Genomic DNA, 22264 nt, shown 5'->3' on the forward strand with positions numbered 1-22264 from the left:
GTTTCTTATAACAATTTGGAAAATTAGAAAAGCAAAAAGCAGAAAATAAAAACTACTTATTTTTTGTTGTTGTTGGTACTGGGGTTTGAACTAACGGCCTCATGCTTATTACTTTTGAATATATATGTTACTATCACAAAATAGTGAGGCAAGCTAATTTTATTTAAAAAAGAGGTTTATTTAGCTCACTTAACAGTTTTGTAGGGTGAGTCCTAGATCAGGTGGTCCCATTGGTTTGACCTCTGATGATGGCCTGAGGATGGATGCTGTCACAATGACAGGAGTACAGTGGGAAAAAGAGCTAACCTCTCTAAAGGGGAGGCTAGCGAGAGATTCCAGGGTAAGGCTCACTTTTATAACAACTTGCTCTTTTGGGACTCAGGAGCTACCTTAACCCTTTCCAAAGGCAGAGCCTCAGAAGACCTATGAACCTTCACTAGGTTAACTTTTAAAAGTCCTATCAGCTCCCATACCACACTGAGACTAAGCCTCCAACACAAGAACCTTTGGGGATACCCACAGTCCACTCATAGTAGCACATAATGTACTTACTTATGTAAACACGTATTCATAGGCAAATTATTTTTTTAAGACTGACATGCTGCCCACTGTGCCAAGAGGGTGGCTCACAAACGACTTTTTAAAAGTGCATTTTAAAAATTTTCCAAACTTTTACTGCACAATGTAGTGTCACTTTACTGGTTTTCAACAGTTTTCTCATCTGTAACACATAGATGTGGATTGATCTATACCTGAACTGCCTCTTCCCTAAATAAAAGCTAATGTAAAAGCTTCAAATTAAAAAAAAAATCAAGCATTTTTTTCAGTGAGTACTGTGTACACATGGCATAATCTAAAGGCAGGATATGGTATTCAACAAACATAAGTCTCCCCCCCACCCTCCCCCTAAAGCCTACCAGTTCTCCCCCAGAGGCACCCATTGTTATCAGTACCATGTTTGTCTTTCAGAAATATCCTGTGTATACAAACATATTTGTAAGATGTAATAATTAATTTAAAGAAAAGATTCATGGTTTAAATATGGAGGTGAAAAATCAAACATTTTTAATCTTTATTAGAACCTCTTGGACCTGAGGATATAGCTCAGTGACAGAATGTTTGCCTAATATGCATAAAGTCCCTGGGTTCAAATGCCAGCACTACCAAAAAACATCTTTTAGAAAACCATTTTTGGTTGTGTTTTTCTTTTTCCTTTTAATTAAGACTACATAACACACTGCATACTATCTAATACATGACATAACATTTTAGTGGGGTTGATGACCATAAAGTTATTTTTCATCAATCATCAATCAGGAAAATGCTTCCTTAATCAATATTCTCCAACTCACCCCTCTCCCCATACTGGGGATTGAACAGAGGGCCTTAAGCAAGTTAGGCAAGTGCTCTACCACTAAGTTACAACCCCAGTCCTTTTTACACTTTTTGAGATAGGGTATTGAGAAATTGCCCAGGCTACCTCGAAGTTACTATGTAGCCTAGGCTGGTTTAGAATTTACAATCCTCCTGTCTCAGCCTCCCAAATAGTTGGGATTACAGATACATACCACCCCATTCAGTTTTCTCTAACTCTGACATAGAATAACGTTTAACTTCAGAAAATTGCCTATTTCTTCAAATCAAACTACGCTAGGATGGATAAAGGGAAACCCTTTTTTGACTTGTGTCTATTAAACTTTTGAATGTATGCAGTAGCCACTCCAGGGATGAACAAGCATGTGCTCATGATGGTTTGACCCAGAAATATTTAAAAGCATGTATCAGCATTGTTAACTAGACCAAAACCTTCTTTTAACCTGTGACAAGTGACTAGAATTCTGTTGTTTTATTTTTCTTTATAGCTAGAGATAGGTTCTGATATGGTTATTGTCCCATGAACACAAATATGTATTAAGCCCCAACTGTATGCAGGTTACTGTAATAGCATCTTCACTTACAGAATTAATTATCTTGTTGATGGAGGGGGATTGGTAAAATGGTAAAACTCAATTTGTTTGTATGTATTCTGGATTTTAGTTGTTGAGGTCAGTAACTCGTGTGGGGTCTGATAAAGTGTGCCACATTCTCTAGGGGAGGGAGAGTTTGTTCCAAGCTTATCATAATAAGACATATATTACTCACAAACAAATTCTGTGTTGGCGATCATTTCAAAGCTATGTGACACTTCTTTTTTTACCTAGTCATGTTGGTTAATTTTCTAGGTCTGTGTCTTGACCATCAAATCACTTTAATAGTTCTTTGCTAAAGCAGAGTTCATACTCTACAAACACACACATTCACATTTTTATACTGCAGGTTGATTCAGCTAGGCATATACTCTTTGACTAACATTTCATATATATTAAACATATTTAATTTCTGTAAAATGTTAAATATGCTTAAATATTTCAGATTGGGTGCCTTGGGGTGGTAGTTGTTTTAAAATTATTTAAAATATTGTAAGCTATTGTTTGGTGCTCACAATGGGGGAAACATGACATTTCTACACTGACTGTCCATCTGAGTAAAGACATCTGCCACAAGCAAAGTGCAAGTAGCAGAACTGCATTGCACCTTGGATTACTTTTTCAATTGCCTCCACACCTGCTTAATTTTGTTTAAACAGATGATTAAAAACACAACCCAAAAACTTCACAGCTCTCAATGTATTCCCTAATCTAACTGTAATAATTTTACATTCCTTACCAGCTCCCATAAAACAGCAGCAAACGATTTATGCGCCTTAAAAAAGGTAAATGATGTCAGTATTTATTAACAATATATTACAGTGCTTTAGTATAGTCAAAACATCAGAATATTAGTAATTTCTCTGACACATTATTTTGGCTTAGACATTTCTTCTTTGCCTTCAAAGGCCAAATTAGCAGTACCATTTTCGTGACTAAATGTAGGCTAAATTCAAAACCTCCAAAAATAAATCAGCAATGATATTTTGTCTGCTGCAGCACCAGGCATCTAATTTATAGGTTTGGCCACAATGTGCAATTCCATTGTTTTCTGGGAACCAGTTCAATGTCCCTCCTAATCTCTTACTATGGGTCTCTCTGGGGTCAAGAAAGGTATAAGCTTTACCGTCGTCCCCAAGGTTTGATGCGACCTGAGTGTCACGAGAGGAGAGCTAAGAGGCGCCTGACCAATGTGGCTAAAAGTCTAGAAGAGTGTGTGATTGGTAGTGGTGGTAAGTTCCAGAAAAAAGGTCGGTGCCCTGTTTGGGAAGAAAAGAAAGGTGATAAGAAGAACTTGGAGGGTCGCTAGCGGAGGGTTGGGTTCGGTTGGGCGGTGTCCACGTGCGGCAAGAGCAGCAGGTGGACAGCGGGCCGCGGCACCAGCAGCTGCACTGCGCGGGTAGCTCATCTTCTCTCCAGCGACCCTGAGCGCGCGCCCCTCCCCAGTGCCCCCCAGCCCCGCCCCGCCCAATGCTTCCTGGAGCCCCGCTCCTCCTGCGCACGCGCCTTACGCGGCGCGCGCGCGTGCGCGAGCCTGCAGAACTGGGCGTGCGGTGGGCGGGGCGCCGTGCTGACGTTGCCTGGGATGCGGGCAGGGTCCGCCGCTGCCTCCGCCGCCTCCGCCTCTTCTGCCACCAGGGTTTGTATGAAAACACCCGGCGGCGGGCGGCGAGGGATTCGCCGTGCGCCCATAGAGCAGCTGCCGGGGCTGTCGGCGAGGAGCTGGGTGTCGAGCCCTGTTCTTTGGCTCTGCTCAGTCCCCGCCAGCGCCCCATCCCGATCCGGTGAGCGTCTCTGCCGCCGTCCGCGCGTCCTGGCCCGCCGCCCCTCCGCTCTCCCCCGGCCGCGGGAACGGCGGGCTGCGGCCGCTTAGTACCTCACCTGACAGGTTGTGTGGCGCGTGTCTTTCTTATGGGGTGGGAGGTGGACTGGGCCTTGCCGGAAGCCCCTGACAGGTCGGGACTTTGCAAGGTGTCAGGGAATTGCCACCCCGACCCTCGGCCCCGGACACCCGGCCGCCTCCGCCCCGGTCCGGCGTGGAGGGTGCCGGTCGCCGCGACGCCCGCGGAGTCGTGCGGAGGGGCGGCGGCCAGCGCCGGGACCCCGCCCTGCACCCACCCGCGGGAGTCCGCAGCCGCTAGCGGGCACCGGTGCTCCGGGGACCCTCGGGTGCACAGCCGTCGCCTGTGTGGTGGGATGGGTGCGTTGGCGGTGGTCCTGCCGCTGGTGGATTGCACAGAGGCGTGTTCTCCGGCGACAACCTGTCCCCGGGTGGGCTCGACTGGAACCCGAATCAGATCGCTGTGCATGACAGTGCAGAGTTGCGGGTTCGCAGCTGCTGGTGTTCAAGGACGCCACTATCCAAATGCACAGTCTTCTTGCTTGGCTCGCTCTGTGGTGGCTTTCCTCCCTGAGCGGTCAGCTTAAATTCAACCCACTTTGAATTGGTGCGTTGGGTTCCTTTCTAGGGAGTTTACCTTTTATAAAATGGAGTTGTAATACATCGTAGTGTAATCATGTGAATGCTGATATAATTTAAGGCACATTTCCCCTTTTGACATGTCTTGCTCAAGTGTCTGAAGGTATCGGAAGTTTTCTTTGACAATACAATATTAATTTTGCGTGGGTGCTTCCCCCTTTTTTGTCCGGTGTTGTAGCAATGTTTAATTCTAATAAAGGACAGTTTGTAGTTAGGATATTGTCATCTTAACCACTCATTTTCACGTACCTTTTCTTTATGTAAACCAAGTAAGCACTTTGTTAATCAGTCTCTGTTTTGAGAAAATTAGAATTATTTTTTGAAATTGTGTTGTGGAATGTTTTCAGTTCGGAAGATCAAAAAAGAAGTGATTTATTTAAGGCTCTTTAAATGGCGCATGTTTTAAAACATGTGCCAGCTATTAAAACCAAACAAAGCGGCCCTGGAAGATCTGTAAGCATTTCCAATGTAGAATCGCACTGAGCTAGTTAGCAATGATGTATCCACCCCTTTTTCTCATCTTGAAGGCAGAGTTCTACTATGACTTATTTGGTTCCCCACCCCACTTCTTTTGAGTTAGATTCTACAGTGGTTTTTAATGAAATAACTTATATAGTGAAGGTTTATTTTTAATGACCTCAAAGCTCTTCCTTGAATTGATTGATCCCGTAGATCACAATAGAACTGCAGTCTCAGTTGAACTCTGAAATGGAAAGAGATAGGCTTAAACCTACCCTTGGGTTTGGCCAGCATTGCAAAACAAATGTATTGCTGTAGCATAAAGTTTTCTAGTAATAATTTTTATTAAGCTTTCCAATTGACTTGAATTGAAAGGCATTTTCTTTAGAAAAGTCTGGCTAGATTGCTATGTAATAATGGTTTATTTCTATTGGTAGAGGTAAAAGGCCTAATACTTGTGAAATTTTATAAACTGTATTATATTCTACATTTTGGATTTTGTTTTTAAAACTCCTCTACAGTGTTTATTTTCAAAATCCATTATTTTTGCCTGAAGTCTCCTAGCATCTGAAAGTTGAGTACAGGTGGTAGCTAAATAATAATGGATGAACCTGTAAGAGGGCCGTCTGCAAATTAAGAATTTCCATCAGCAGCAGTGTCAATGTAAACAACAAAAATTGTCTAGGGTGGGCACTGAATTTAAAACTTAATATTATTTTTGGTCACTGTGTCTGTGTACTGTAGTGTAGTAGCTAAGGAGTTGGACCTCAGCCAGATTGACTGGGTTAGAGTCCTTGCTTTGCTGTAGGCAAGTTATTTACCCTCTTTGTGCTTCAATTTTCTCAACTCCCAAACTGGGGATAATGGTGTTTACCCTTAAGATGATTTCAAATATTAAATGAACTAATATATATAAAGTGCTTATCCCATAGTACCCAGGACATATAGGTGCTCAGTAAATCTTATCACTGTTACTTTTCATCAATCTTCCAAAGGATCTAGTAGTCTGAAAAAAAGACTTCGGGCAGACAGGGCAGTATTAGTGCAGATTAGTTCCACCATGGTACATTTGCTCCTTTGAGGCTGAGAAATTAGTCTCACTGCCAGTGGGTGGAAACATGTAAGTCAGTTTTAAATAGAACAGCTAACCCCTGAACTGCGTGCCCTGGGATGTTGCTGGAGAGCTGCTGAAGTATCCTTGTCTGTCCCTTCTGACAGAACCTTGGATTGTCTCCCTCATGTTGGTGGGAGCTGCTATTTTTGAGTTTGTTATTGGGTGTTTCTTGACTGTCATATGTCAAAAATATCTGTCATAATATTAAGGGATATTTATGTGTTTATCTGATCAGGTATGATGTTTCCAGGATATGCAAAATTATTATTCACCTACCACTTGTACTAAACCTTCTGTATTTTGTTTTCTTCTTTATTGATATTGTATAGAGTGGGGTTTTGTTTTGACATTGTGTTTACTTTCATACATTTTCCTAGGAAAGATTTTTCTTTCCATTAATGATTTTATGTGATTATTCTTGGTTTGTAGAGATCTGATTCAGGTTGAATATTTCATATCTCACATGCCTGGGACCAGAGGTGTTTCAGATTTTGGAATATTTGCATATCCACAGTGAAATGTCTTGGGGATGGTATATAAATCTAAACATGACTTTTATTTATACCTTATACATATAGGCAGCAGGTACTTTTATAAAATATTTTTATTTACTTATTTACTTTTTGTGGTGCTGGGGTTTGAACTCAAGGCCTTGTGCTTGCTGGGCAGGGGTTCTATCACTTGAGCCATGCATCTGCCCCATTACATAATATTTTTAGTGTGCTGGCATTTTGACTATAGTATGTCAGCTGAGATCAGGTATGAATTTTCCACTTGTGGTATCATGGTGATGTTTAAAAAGTTTTGGATTTTGTAATTTTGGATTTAGTATATTTGGATAAGAGATGCTCAACCTGTGTGAATGCTCTATTCTTAAATTAGTTGTTTTCATGCTTTTGGTCTCAGCATCTTTTTACACTCTTAAAAATTATTGGGGAAACTCAAAAGCTTTTGTGAATTATATCTATATTTACTGTACTGTAAATTAAACCAAATTGTTTTGTTAATTCACTTAAAATGGCAATTAGACCCATTAACCCATTATATGTTAGTATAAACAACATACTTTTTAATGAAAAGCAACTGTTTTTACAAAAGAAAAAAAATAAGATAGTGAGAAGAGTGGCATTATTTTACATTTCCTTCCTTCCTTCCTTCCTTCCTTCCTTCCTTCCTTCCTTCCTTCCTTCCTTCCTTTCTTCCTTCCTTCCTTTTCTCTGATAATGGAATCTAGCATCTTAGGCAAGTGCTCTACTACTGACCTATACCACATCTCTCATTTTTGTAAATCGTTAAGGTCTTCTTTAATGCAAATACTTAGATTATCACATTAAATCTATTGCAATATGTTGTTTATGGTGAAGTATATATGTATGGAGGAAATCCAGCAGTTAATAGTTGGAAAAAATAGTTTTTTTGATAGGCTATTCTTTGACATTTCATTAAAACTTCACAAAGATTTCTGAAAGAATAGTTACAATGTGGAACCCAAAATCATAACAGTGGATTTTTAAAACTCTTGTTACATTAAAATCTGCTGGTCTAAAATCTGAATGGATCTTATGCCTGTGCCTGAATTTGTAATATAATTCCTTGGCCATTTGTAAATATTGGTTCAGTGAGTTGTGCACATCTTCCAAATGTTGACATTATTTCATTACACAATACCAAAGAGAGTCACGTTTGTTTCTATCATTGCCAATTTCATCAGAAAGATTTATTGGGAAGCTGTTCAGATCAAGACATGATGGTGGATACGAGTTTTCCAAAGTTTGGATTTTTGCTTGAAAGCTCCTGTTTTACTGTTGGCAACAAATATAACTGCCAGTTGTTTCCTTGAAGCCACAGGTAAACTTACTCTATTCATTTTTGAGAAAACCTCTGCTAGAATATCCAAATTTGAATAAACATGGTATGTTACACATGCTTTCATAATGGTGTTTCATGAAAAAAGAGGCTAATTCAAACTACTAAAATTCTTTGCCTTGAGGCAGTCATCAACCATCATAATTCAGTATGGGACAGAAATATTTCATGCATACTTCCCATTTTGTTAAATAGAATATTAAAAGGATGTATCATCAAAGGCTGAGATTTCATAAAATTAACAAGTTATTGATTATTCAAAGATCTTTTTTTTTTTTTGCAGTTTTTTTACATGTTTGCTAGGCAGACATGAGCCACTCCACCAGCCCTTTTTTGTGTTGGGTATTTTCAAGATTGGATCTTGCAAACTATTTGCCCAGGGCTGGGTTTGAACCTTGATTGTCCTGATCTCTGGCTCCTGAGTAGCTAGAATTACAGGTATGAGCCACTGGCTCCCAGCTTCAAAGACATTCTTAATGAAACTGGCTTTTCTTTTCTTTTTTTCTTTATAACTGCTTGTGCTTGAGGGTGAAAAATATAATTATTAATATTACAGTTTGGTTACTTAATCAGCAAAAAGTTACCTAGACCCCCATCTCAACAAACGAGCCAGGTTAGTGGTGAGTGTCTATAATCCCAGCTAGGCAGGAAGTGTAGGTTGGAGGAATGCAGGGGCAAAAAGCATGAGACTATCTGAAAAATGACCTCCAGCAAAAAGGACAGGAGGTGTGGCTCAAGTAGAAGAGTGCTTGCCAAGTGCAGGGCCTTGAGTTCAAACCCTAGTATCGCCAACAAAACAAAAAAACCCAAAACATAGTAATTTTAATTTGAAAATTTTAATTTTATATTATGAAAATAGTTTTGATTTGAGGGCCCCTAAAAGAATGTCAGGGGTCCATGGGCCATACTTTGAGAACTCCTGGATTTAAATCATAAAGAGGATTCCCACAAAACACAAAACTTTGAATAGAAGGGCAATCCATCTTTGTTTTTGCTTAAGACTTTAGGATCCTGGTAAAGGCATTAGTACAGAAATTATAGTAAAGGTTATTCATAGAAAGTTGAGCCGTTTCTGAGTGATTTAGTCGGGTGCCAATGGGAGAGGATTCCTATGTTAGTAATCTGCAGTGACATCTAAATGTAAAAATGAGATTTGGTAGTACATTTCTATTTAAATTCAGGTCTAACTTTTTGGGAGTTTAAGTATTAAATAAATACTGAAGGCACAATGTGAAAAGCTCAACTAATATCCAGCTTACAAACTAGAAAAAAAAACTGCTTGGCTTCTCTTTTTAATCTGTTAATTTTCATATCATTTATGCCAAGGGTGAAGTATCCTAAGAGTGGTACCCAGCACTTGCCATCTTTGCCTCACATCTTTCCTTATGGAAAAAACATTAAGATTATGAAACTTAAAGGGTGTAGGTAACATTGGGAATAAAAGCTACAATAAGGTCAATAAAGGTCAATAATGACTCCGCTTTAAAGGAAATAAGAGCCACATTGAGTGAGCATTGCCTGGGAACATGGATTCAGGTTACCCTTAATGACATGTTCTACTGTGGAAGAGGTTACATGAACTTCTGTAGTTCACAGAACATAAGAAAGCCATAAATCAATACATTCACCAGTTACATTGGTGGGAGCATCAGTCAGGTAGGTAGGCTCCAGCAAAGTGAGGAAATCTCTCATGGGCTTCAGTTGTTGCCTTGTAGTGTTCTTAGCTTTAGGGTTGTTGGTGGCTACAGGGCTGCTAAGCTTGGTGATAAGTTCCAAGCCATTTATTTATTCGTCACAAGAATGTTAGGTAAGATACAGAAGTTAAGGTAATTGGTTATTATAGGTCTTACGATAGCCCAACATAATTTTGGCTTGTGATCTACAATATTCCATCTCTCCACAATCACAATACTCTAGTCAGCCAAGTCTAGGTTCAAGTCTACTAGGATCTTTAATACAGATGCAGCTTCTTCAGAGAACATCAGTTCACAAGACTGATGGTAGAATAATGTTAAAAAATGGGACACTATATATAATAGAGTTTAATGAAGTAAATAGAATATTGTCATATTTTGAGATGGGGGTCTTGCTATATATCTTAGGTTGGCCTCCAACTAGAGATTCTTCTGCCTCCCATGTAGCTGGAATTTCAGGTATACACCACTGTACCTGTCCAAAAATTACATTTTCAGCAGCTCTTCAGATTTATTAATGTATGATAGGCACACTTTCTGTTTTTTTTTCTTTGCCTGGTGAAAACTAGTTTCTCTCATTTTTTAATTTTGTATCATTCTCATCTTTATTTACATTTCAGATGTGTACTCCCCAATTTTAAATGCAAGGTTCATATTTTGACTTTAAAATTATTTATTTTAGAAATTGTGGTAACATATGCATAACATAAAATTTACTACGTTAGCCATTTTAAAAATATTTAGTTCAAGTGTGTTCACGTTGCTGCCACCATCACCCTCTGTCTCCAGATCTTTTCTCAACTGAAACTCCCTACCATTAAACAGTGACTCCCTCTTTTCCTCTGGGAAGTAGCAGGTTTTTTTCTGTCTCAATGAATGTGACCACTTTAAGTATATTATGTGAGTGTAACCATATAACATTTGTCTTGTTTGTGACTGAGTTGTTTCATTTGTATAGCAATTTCAAAGTTCATGTTGTAGGATGTATTAGGATTTCATTCCTTTTTGAGGCTAACTTTCATTGTCTATTCATTCATGTGTCAGTGGACACTTTGGTTCTCTTTTATGGTTTGCTGTGTAAAAATATAACTTAGGACTTTACTTTTGGTTCTTTTGGGTATATACTCAGAAGTGGAATTTCTGGGTCACATGGTAATTCTGTTTTTAATATTTTTGAGGAACTTTTGTACTGTTCTTGAAAGCAGCTTCACTATGTTACATACATTCCTGCCTACAGTGTGCAAGGGTTCCAGTTTCTCTGTTTTCTGTTTGTTTTTTTTCCCTCCTCTTTTGGGTAGTAGCCATTGTAATGGATGTGAAAAGGGGTATCTCATTGTGGTTCTAGTTGGCAATTACACTGCTAAATTTGGTTTGCTAGTGTTGTGTTGAGGATTTTTGCATCAGTGGTCATGAGGAATATTATTATATCTCTGGCTTTGGTATCAGGGCAAAATAACTCACAGAATGAGTTAGGAAGTTTTCCTTCATCTTCACTTTTTATTTTAGTTTTTGGTGGGCCCGGGGTTTGAACTCAGGGCCTTGTGCTTGCAAAGCAGGGGCTTTACCTCTTGAGCCACACCGCCAGTACATTTTGCTCTGGTTATTTTAGAGATGGGGGTCTTGCAAACTATTTGCTGAAGCTGGCCTCGAACCTTGATCCTTCCAATGTTAGCCTCCCAAGTTGCTAGAATTACAGATGTGAGCCACTGGTGCCTGGCCCATCTTCACTTTTTTAGAAGTTTGTGAAGAATTGATATTAGTTCTTTAGATACTTGTTATAGTTTACCAGTGAAGCTGTCAGGTCCAGAACTTTGCTTTGTCAGGAAATTTTTGATTGTTGATTTAATCTCCTTACTAATTAGGGATCTATTCAGGTTTTCTATTTGTGGCTCAGTCTTGCTAGAAAAAATTTTGGGAATTTTTCCATTTTACCTAGGTTATCCAGTTTGTTGGCACATAGTTATTCATGGTAGTCTCTTACTGTAGAATCCACATTTAATATTTCTTTTTTCATTTCTGATTTTACTAATTTGTTTTTTTTTTTTTATACTATTAAAGACAATTCCGAGAGAATGAAAGTGAAAAGTGTAATGGAGCTCAATAATATCTTTTTTTTTTATTTTTTTTATTTTTTTTTTCATTTTTCTTTTATTATTCATATGTGCATACAAGGCTTGGTTCATTTCTCCCCCCTGCCCCCACCCCTCCCTTACCACCCACTCCACCCCCTCCCGCTCCCCCCCTCAATACCTCGCAGAAACTATTTTGCCCTTATCTCTAATTTTGTTGTAGAGAGAGTATAAGCAATAATAGGAAGGAACAAGGGGTTTTGCTGGTTGAGATAAGGATAGCTATACAGGGCATTGACTCACATTGATTTCCTGTGCGTGGGTGTTACCTTCTAGGTTAATTCTTTTTGATGTAACCTTTTCTCTAGTTCCTGGTCCCCTTTTCCTATTGGCCTCAGTTGCTTTAAGGTATCTGCTTTAGTTTCTCTGCATTAAGGGCAACAAATGCTAGCTAGTTTTTTAGGTGTCTTACCTATCCTCACCCCTCCCTTGTGTGCTCTCGCTTTTATCCTGTGCTCATAGTCCAATCCCCTTGTTGTGTTTGCCCTTGATCTAATGTCCACATATGAGGGAGAACATACGATTTTTGGTGTTTTGAGCCAGGCTAACCTCACTCAGAATGATGTTCTCCAATTCCATCCATTTACCAGTGAATGATAACATTTTGTTCTTCTTCATGGCTGCATAAAATTCCATTGTGTATAGATACCACATTTTCTTAATCCATTCATCTGTGCTGGGGCATCTTGGCTGTTTCCATAACTTGGCTATTGTGAATAGTGCCGCAATAAACATGGATGTGCAGGTGCCTCTGGAGTAACAGTCTTTTGAGTATATCCCCAAGAGTGGTATTGCTGGATCAAATGGTAGATCGATGTCCAGCTTTTTAAGTAGCCTCCAAATTTTTTTCCAGAGTGGTTGTACTAGTCTACATTGCCACCAACAGTGTAAGAGGGTTCCTTTTTCCCCACATCCTCGCCAACACCTGTTGTTGGTGGTGTTGCTGATGATGGCTATTCTAACAGGGGTGAGGTGGAATCTTAGTGTGGTTTTAATTTGCATTTCCTTTATTGCTAGAGATGGTGAGCATTTTTTCATGTGTTTTCTGGCCATTTGAATTTCTTCTTTTGAGAAAGTTCTGTTTAGTTCACATGCCCATTTCTTTATTGGTTCATTAGTTTTGGGAGAATTTAGTTTTTTAAGTTCCCTGTATATTCTGGTTATCAGTCCTTTGTCTGATGTATAATTGGCAAATATTTTCTCCCACTCTGTGGGTGTTCTCTTCAGTTTAGAGACCATTTCTTTTGATGACCAGAAGCTCTTTAGTTTTATGAGGTCCCATTTATCTATGCTATCTCTTAGTTGCTGTGCTGCTGGGGTTTCATTGAGAAAGTTCTTACCTATACCTACTAACTCCAGAGTATTTCCTACTCTTTCTTGTATCAACTGAAAAGTTTGGGGTCTGATATTAAGATCCTTGATCCATTTTGAGTTAATCTTGGTATAGGGTGATATACATGGATCTAGTTTCAGTTTTTTGCAGACTGCTAACCAGTTTTCCCAGCAGTTTTTGTTGAAGAGGCTACTATTTCTCCATCGTATATTTTTAGCTCCTTTGTCAAAGATAAGTTGCTCATAGTTGTGTGGCTTCATATCTGGATCCTTTATTCTGTTCCACTGGTCTTCATGTCTGTTTTTGTGCCAGTACCATGCTGTTTTTATTGTTATTGCTTTGTAATATAGTTTGAAGTCAGGTATCATGATACCTCCTGCATTGTACTTTTGACTCAGTATTGCCTTGGCTATTCATGGCCTCTTGTGTTTCCATATAAATTTAACAGTAGATTTTTCAATCTCTTTAATGAATGTCCTTGGAATTTTGATGGTTATTGCATTAAACAAGTAGATAACTTTTGGGAGTATAGACATTTTTACTATGTTGATTCTACCAATCCATGAGCATGGGAGATCTCTCCACTTTCTATAGTCTTCCTCAGTCTCTTTCTTCAGAAGTGTATAGTTTTCCTTGTAGAGGTCTTTCACATCTTTTGTTAGGTTTACACCTAGGTATTTCATTTTTTTTGAGGCTATTGTAAATGGAATTGTTTTCATACATTCTTTTTCCGTTTCCTCATTGTTAGTGTATAGAAATGCTAATGATTTTTCTATGTTGATTTTATATCCTGCTACCTTGCTATAGCTATTGATGATGTCTAGAAGCTTCTGAGTAGAGTTTTTTGGGTCTTTAAGGTATAGGATCATGTCGTCTGCAAATAGGGATATTTTGACAGTTTCTTTACCTATTTGTATTCCTTTTATTCCTTCTTCTTGCCTAATTGCTCTGGCTAGGAATTCCAGTACTATGTTGAATAGGAGTGGAGATAGTGGGCATCCTTGTCTGGTTCCTGATTTTAGAGGGAATGGTTTTAATTTTTCTCCGTTAAGTATAATGCTGGCTGTAGGTTTGTCATATATAGCTTTTATAATGTTGAGGAACTTTCCTTCTATTCCTAGTTTTCTTAGAGCTTTTATCATGAAATGATGTTGGATCTTATCAAAGGCTTTTTCTGCATCTATTGAGATGATCAAGTGGTTTTTGTCTTTGCTTCTGTTAATGTGGTTTATTACGTTTATTGATTTTCGTATGTTGAACCACCCCTGCATCCCTGGGATGAAGCCTACCTGGTCGTGGTGAATAATCTTTTTGATGTGTTGCTGAATTCGATTTGCCATTATTTTGTTGAGGATTTTTGCATCAATGTTCACTAAGGAGATTGGCCTATAGTTCTCCTTTTTGGAGGTGTCTTTGCCTGGTTTTGGGATAAGTGTAATACTGGCTTCATAAAATGTGTTTGGCAGTTTTCCTTCCCTTTCTATTTCATGGAACAGTTTAAGGAGGGTTGGTATCAGTTCTTCTTTAAAGGTCTGATAGAATTCAGCAGAGAATCCATCAAGTCCTGGACTTTTCTTTTTGGGGAGACTCTTGATTGCTGCTTCAATTTCATTTTGTGTTATAGGTCTATTCAGGTGATTAATTTCCTCTTGGTTCAGTTTTGGATGATCATATGTATCTAGAAATCTGTCCATTTCTTTTAGATTTTCAAATTTATTTGAATATAGGTTCTCAAAGTAGTCTCTGATGATTTCCTGGACTTCCATGGTGTTTGTTGTTATCTCCCCTTTTGCATTCCTGATTCTACTAATTTGGGTTTTTTCTCTCCTCATTTTAGTCAGGTTTGCCAGGGGTCTATCGATCTTGTTTATTTTTTAAAAGAACCAACTTTTTGTTTCATTAATTCTTTGTATGGTTTTTTTGGTTTCTATTTCGTTGATTTCAGCTCTTATTTTTATTATTTCTCTCCTTCTATTTGTTTTGGGATTTGCTTGTTCTTGTTTTTCTAGGAGTTTGAGATGTATCATTAGGTCATTGATTTGGGATCTTTCAGTCTTTTTAATATATGCACTCATGGCTATAAACTTTCCTCTCAAGACTGCCTTAGCTGTGTCCCATAGGTTCCGGTAGGTTGTGTTTTCATTTTCATTGACTTCTAGGAACTTTTTAATTTCCTCTTTTATTGCATCGATGATTCATTCTTCATTAAGTAATGAGTTATTTAGTTTCCAGCTGTTTGCATGTTTTTTGTCTTTACTTTTGTTGTTGAGTTCTACTTTTACTACATTGTGGTCAGATAGTATGCATGGTATTATTTCTATTTTCTTATATTTGCTGAGGCTTGCTTTGTGCCCTAGGATATGATCTATTTTGGAGAAGGTTCCATGGGCTGCTGAGAAGAATGGATATTGTGTAGAGGTTGGATGAAATGTTCTGTAGACATCTACTAGGTCCACTTGATCTATTGCATATTTTAGATCTTGGATTTCTTTATTGAGTTTTTGTTTGGATGACGTATCTATTGATGATAATGGAGTGTTAAAGTCTCCCACAACCACTGTGTTGGCGTTTATATATGCTTTTAGGTCTTTCAGGGTATGTTTGATGAAATTGGGTGCGTTGACATTGGGTGCGTACAGATTGATGATTATTATTTCCTTTTGGTCTATTTCCCCTTTTATTAGTATGGAATGTCCTTCTTTATCTCGTTTGATCAATGTAGGTTTGAAGTCTACTTTGTCAGAGATAAGTATTGCTACTCCTGCTTGTTTTCGGGGGCCATTGGCTTGGTAAATCTTCTTCCAGCCTTTCATCCTAAGCATATGCTTATTTCTGTCGGTGAGATGAGTCTCCTGTAAGCAACAAATTGTTGGATCTTCTTTTTTAATCCATTTTGTCAAACGGTGTCTTTTGATGGGTGAATTAAGTCCATTAACATTAAGTGTTAGTACTGATAGGTATGTGGTGATTCCTGCCATTTAGTTATCTTAGTTGTTAGAAGGTTTGATTGTGTGTACCTAACTTGATGTTACTCTCTACTGTCTTGCTTTTTCTTATCCTGTGGTTTGGTGCTGCCTGCCTTTTCATGGTTAAGTTGGGTGTCACTTTCTGTGTGCAGGATCCCTTGCAGAATCTTTTGTAATGGTGGCTTTGTGGTCACATATTGTTTTAGTTTCTGCTTATCATGGAAGACTTTTATTGCTCCATCTATTTTGAATGATAGCTTTGCTGGGTAGAGTATCCTGGGGTTGAAGTTATTTTCATTCAGTGTCCGGAAGATCTCACCCCACGCTCTTCTTGCTTTTAACGTTTCAGTTGAGAAGTCTGCTGTGATTTTGATGGGTTTACCTTTGTATGTTACTTGTTTTTTCTCTCTTGCAGCCTTCAATATTCTTTCCTTAGTTTCTGAACTTGTTGTTTTAATGATGATATGTCGTGGAGTAGTTCTATTTTGATCTGGTCTGTTTGGTGTCCTGGAGGCCTCTTGCATTGATTTTACTAATTTGATTCTGTTTTTTCCTCTTACTCTTGCTAAAGGTTTTTCAAATTTGTTAATCTTTTTGAAGAATCAGTTTTGAATTTTTCAATTTTCTGTGTTATTCTAGTCTCTATTTTGTTTATTTGTGCCCTATTCTATTTTTTCCTTCTTTCTTTAAGCTTTGGGTTTAGTTTTTTATTTTTCTAGTTCTTAAAGTTAGGTGATTGATTTCAGATCTTTTTTTAAGTGCTTATAGCTACGAATTTCCCTCTTAGTACTGTTTTTTTGGCATCCTATAAATTTTGATATGTCATGTTTTTCCTTTCATTTGTGTTTATTTTTTAAATTTCCCTGTGATTTCTTCTTTGATCCTTTGGTTAAGAATGTGTTGTTTAATTTCCATAAATTTGTGAATTTTCCATTTACTGATTTCTATCTTTTTCTTTTTTTGGTATTAGAGAAGATGCTTTATATAAATATTGTTTAAAATCTATTGACAATTTGTAGTCAAATATATTGTCTTTCCCAGAGAGTACCCTATGTATGTTTGAGAAGAATGTGTATTCTGTTGTTGGGTACAGTGTTGTGTATGTATCTGTTACTTGGCTTTATTGTATTTAAATGTTCTTTCTTCTGCCTGATTTTTCTGTCCTTATTGATAGTAGGGTATTGAGGTCTCCAACTACTATTATAAAACTGTTTTTTCTCTTAATTCTACCAAATTTTACTTTTTATGTTCTGTTATTAGGTGTGTAAATATTTCTAATCACAATATTTCTTGCTCTTTTGAATCTTTTATTAATATATCTTATACTTTGACTTTGATAGCCTTTTTTGAATTTTTTTTCTTTTTGCTTTAAGATCTATTTTGTCTGATATTACTATAGACATTCCTGCTTTCTTGGTTACTAATTTGCAAGAATATATTTTTCCATCCTTTCACTTTGAACTTATTTATGCCTTTGGATTTAAAGTCAGTATCTTGCAGACTGTATAAAGTTGGATCATGTTTCATTATCCATTCTAGCAATCTCTGTCTTTTAATTGGTGAATTTCATTCTTTTAAGTTAAAGTAGTTACTGATAAGGAGGGACTTAATGCTGTTTTAGAACTGTTTGCTGTGTGTGTTATTGCTTTTTTATTTCCCATATACGTCAATTTTTATTGGGATAATAGTGAGAGCTGATGGGTTATGGGACTCCCTCCAATCCCCCTTTTTTCTTTTTCTTTTTTTTAGGCCATAGGTTAGAGGCAGAATGTTTCAAGTAAGAATTTTAATTTTATCTATCACCAGTATAGACTTAGAAAATTTGGCATTTAAGTGTAAAAATAGATGGCTAACTTCTGGGTTGGGGGAAAAGTTATTTTAGATATTTAGTTGAAGAGTAATTAGATCTGATCATCAAACAATAAGACCCTATTTATTTGTAGAGAAATTAAAATGTTACATACCAAAACAAATTAAACCTTTTACATGTGTCTGAACATCTTTTACGGAGTAATGTGTGAGCCATCCAATCTTGTTTATTTTTATTGAGCATACATGGTCAGGAAAGATTTTAGGATGTAAGCTTTTTATGCTTTACTTTTTAAAATAGAATAATGGCAACAATAAATTTGTGTGCAGATTGGGCTAAAACATTCATAACATCACTGAATGTTCCACGAGTAAAGAAACGATGAAAATCTATACCTTAATATAATCATTTAGACAAGGTTAATATAACATAAACCATAATCCAATATATATGTTTATCTTTTAATTTGGATGCTAGGCTGAGGTAATAGTCTCTGTAGGGAATGTTAATCCTTTTGCCTTTAAACTGCAGGTACTATTTACCTTCTTCCATTGAAATGTCTCGCTTTTTCCTTTAATCATGTTACCAAGGTTATGGACATCTTCTTTGGCATGTTCATATTAAATACTCAGGATTTGCAGCTTTCCATTACATTGACATAGCCAGTATGGAGGAATAGTAGTTTCCTTTGAATGTGTTTTCCAAAAGTGGTTTCCTTTTAGATCATGAAACCTTTGTCAAAAGATGATGCCTTTTCAGTGTTCTTGTTTCCCTGACCTCCCTTGTGGAGCCATCTACCTAGATTTTCTTCAACTACATTCTTTCCCTAGTTGCCCACACTCACTCCAATAAGAGCAATTCTAGTATTTAAGAGTAAAGTTGTCATTGTTCATTAGAGTAATGTCTCACAGAAGTTTCGAACAGTGGAAACTTTTTGCCTAATGATATTTTGCAGGGAGATCCATTTGTAAAAAGATGAGAGTAAAACAGTGAAGTTGTTCTGCAAGGAAAGTTAAAGGAACTCTTTCCTCAGATGGTATTTAAATGATTTAGATTGGACTTTTGAGTGTGAGCTGTGTATGTTTCCTTGCATTTTTTTTCTAGCAGATTGTCTAACTTAAAAAAAAATGTAGAACTGGGCATGGTGGTGTGTATGGTGTGTACCTGTAGATTCTCTGAGGCTACTCTGAGGCAGGAGGATCATGTAAGCCCAGGAGTTCAAGACCAGTCTGGGCAACATAGGAAGACTCTATCTTGGTGGGAAGTTTAAAAGCATGCATATTTGAAATGTTTATATTTGTAGAGTATACAGTGTTAATTTTAGGCATCAGTATTTCTTCTGAAGTTTTTTTGTTTTTTGCAGAATGAAAATTAGGACAGCTAAAGTATATGAAATTCTGATGTGTGGTGCATGTGTGCATGTTTATGTGTGTTTAATGCCTGACTGATTAGCTTAATTTCAGTTTTAAGTCAGTGAGAACAGAGTTTCAGTTTTTAGATTCTGTGTGCTCTGGAACTAGATGTTACTGAAAATGATCAGAATAACCTCAAAAATTCAGAGGATTAAAAATTTGTCTTATTTTTGCACTATAGTAGACAAAACTGCTTGCTTTTTCTTAAGTATAGGCTACCTAGAGCAGGTTGATACTGCTTTATGATTTTCTGCCAATAAGATCAAATTTCCGCATTTAATTCCAATAATAGCCACCATTAAATATATAAAAGTCAACTCCTTTCTCATTAGGAAATGCTTAAGCAAAGTGTAAAAGTTCCAATTTCTCCACTTGTTATTATTTTATTCTTTTTATTACAATCATTCTCATAGTTGTAAAGCATTTCATTGCAGGCTAAGCTTTAAAATAGAGGCTAGGCATAAAAGATGGAGTTAATATTCCAGTTAGTGTTTAATTGGCTGACCTAAGAATGTAACCATTAGTAGCAGATCTTAACCTTGGCTATGCATGTCACTTCCTAATTAAAAAATAGTGCAGCTTTTTTATTTCTGATAGATAAATAACTCAGATCTCCAAAGAGCTAGGTGGGTCTGTAATTTTGCTTTTGTGACAAAGGTCATTGTAGTCCCTCAGGGGAAACAGGCACTGTGGCAGAATAAATTCAAGCCTTAATTTAGGAATGGTTGAATTATGAAAGTTTCCACAGAGACTTTTTAAATGCAGTTTTATTGAAATATAACTTACATACCATACAATATAGTTCTATAAAGTATGCCTTTAGTATATTCAGAGTTATAGAACCATCACCAGGGACAATTTTAGACTTATTTATTACCCCCAATATAAATCCCACCCCTCTTAGCCATTATCTTGCAACCTCCTTGACTCCTATTTTTGAATGCAACCACTAACTTACTTCCTGTTTCTATAGCTTTACTTATTTTGTATGTTTCATATGAACTGGGCCTAACTAGTGTATTCAAGGTTCATTCTGGATAGCCTGTGTGTACTCAGTACTTCATCCTTTATTGTCAGTGAATAATGTGCATTTGGATCATCTCCACTTTTTGATTATTATGAATAATAATATGAACATTCATGCAAGCTTTTGTGTGGACAAAAGTTTTAAATTTTGGGGGTTATATACCTAGTAGTGAAATAGCTTAGTTATATAGCAACTGTATGGTCAGCCTTTTGAGTTGCTGCTAGACTATTTCCAAAGCAGCTGTACTATTTTACATTCCTATCAGCAAAGTGTAAAAGTTTCAGTTTCTCTACCTGTTGTTATCTTTTTTATTACAACCATTCTCATAGTTGTAAAGTATTAAACTATAAAAAATAGTTGACATCACAGCTTTATGTCATCTCTGAGGATATTCTTCCTTGCTTAAATAACTTATTTAAAAAGAAACCAGAGAAGATTTAGTTGTAGAGAAAGAATCCATTCTATCCTAACCAGAGGAGGCTTACTGTGGACAAATAATTAAAGACTTGTTGGAATGTATCAGTTTGGGTTATCTCATCAGAGGCACTCTTGCTGCAGAACTGCCTGGGCTCTTGGTGAAGCTGTATATGCTGCAGGAGCCTGAGAGCAGAGAAACTATCCTTGTTTCAGGAGTGGGGCCCTGGAGATGCTTTGCCTGTTATCACCAAGTGAATGACCTGGAACCAGGAAGTTAAATCCTTTTCCTTGCAGTGTTTTTCCAATGCCCTCTACTGAAAAAGCTTAATATGCCAATGGGAAAAGAAAAAAAATTTAAGAGCCAAGAAAAATGATGAATTTGGAGATAAGAGGCAATAAATCAATATCTGGCACAGGTATTAAGTGGCTTGCAGCATTGTTAGGAGAGCTGAAGAAAGATTGTAGGTTGAACTTTAAGGAACAACACCCAAAAATCTTAGCACAGAACGAGGAAACAGAGAATTATCTGTCATGATTAAGAAGCTTCCTGCTTAATTGTGAAATTGCTTCTAGAGCATTGTTTCTGAAACCACACTGTTATTTCACAATTAGAAAACTGTTGAGGTCAGGAGGCTATTGTGATCAGGAACCTCCTGCTAAATGTACTTATTAGCTGTGGACCAATGCTCTGGTCTGCATCAGCTCTGCTTATTTGTGACTAGACCAGACCCTCTCAATCTTTGTACTCTGGAGGAAACATGAAATAACATGCAAGCCTCTTGTCTTTTTCAAAATAGCCGCTCTAGCCGGTGTGAGGCAATGTCGTGGTTTGCTCTTCCCTGGTAAGTGATGTTGTGTACCTTTTCATAAACCTGTTGGCTATTTTTATGTCTTTTTTGGAGAGGTGGGGGAAGCATTCCATCCTTCTCCTATGCAGTGCAGCCTCCAGTTATCAGGGTTACCTCCAACCAAAGGAGCACAGTCCTACTGGTACTATGGCTGATTTCTAACAAAACTGTTCCGGTGGGTGCTCATGTACTGCGAATACTGCCATTGCTTGTTGTATAAAAGTTAAAAAAAAAAAAGCTTAAAAACATTTAAAACTGTGATCTCTTAAAGAACCTTAGTAGCATATTGTGGATCCACCTTGGACTTGACTCTGGGTGTCTGCATATACTGCTGTAGACAACTAAACATGTTTACTTACATCTGTGCTTGTGTGTGGAGCTAGGTATCCTTTGCCTGACTTTCCATCTTCTAAGTCTCTCACAAATTAATGAACTCAAATAACACCAGAAACTTCAGCTGTAGGGAAGTCTGGCATATACATATATTTAACTTTTAAGCTTCTGAAATAACAGGCACTCCATGGGAACTTAGGATAGATATTATGTGCAATATACTATATTTACCATATTATTGGATTTTCAAAACTGAAGATTTTCTTAATCATTTGTGTAAGTAAAATTTTCTTAAAAGAAAACTTTAAAACATTGGTTTGTTATTCAAATATTTATTTAGTACCTGCCATGTGTTGGCACTGTTCTAGGTGTTTGAGAGGCATTTAGTGACCAAAGCAAAGATCTTAAAT

At 37.4% G+C, this 22264-nt stretch overlaps 1 protein-coding gene across 8 annotated transcripts in view; it reads left to right on the top strand.

Moving 5' to 3' along the window:
- Positions 1-22264, top strand: part of Agtpbp1 (ATP/GTP binding carboxypeptidase 1) — a 224142-nt gene that overhangs the window by 35387 nt on the left and 166491 nt on the right. For 3 of the 8 annotated variants that reach the window (XM_074052256.1, XM_020161708.2, XM_074052259.1), the window contains exon 1: positions 3611-3751. The exons of 1 other annotated variant lie outside the window; for it this stretch is intronic. Coding sequence is in view for 1 of the 7 variants with exons in the window: in XM_074052262.1 (XP_073908363.1) it covers positions 3553-3651; positions 3687-3751 (164 nt within the window). In the remaining 6 variants the exon portion in view is untranslated. Of the gene's footprint in view, positions 1-3531; positions 3752-3834; positions 3856-20671; positions 21516-22264 lie in introns of those variants that run through there. 4 more of the 8 variants (XM_074052258.1, XM_020161710.2, XM_074052262.1 and 1 more) reach the window with 3 other exon arrangements.

Source organism: Castor canadensis, chromosome 13 (assembly GCF_047511655.1).
Source record: "Castor canadensis chromosome 13, mCasCan1.hap1v2, whole genome shotgun sequence".
In the NCBI taxonomy this organism is placed as follows: Eukaryota; Metazoa; Chordata; class Mammalia; order Rodentia; family Castoridae; genus Castor; species Castor canadensis.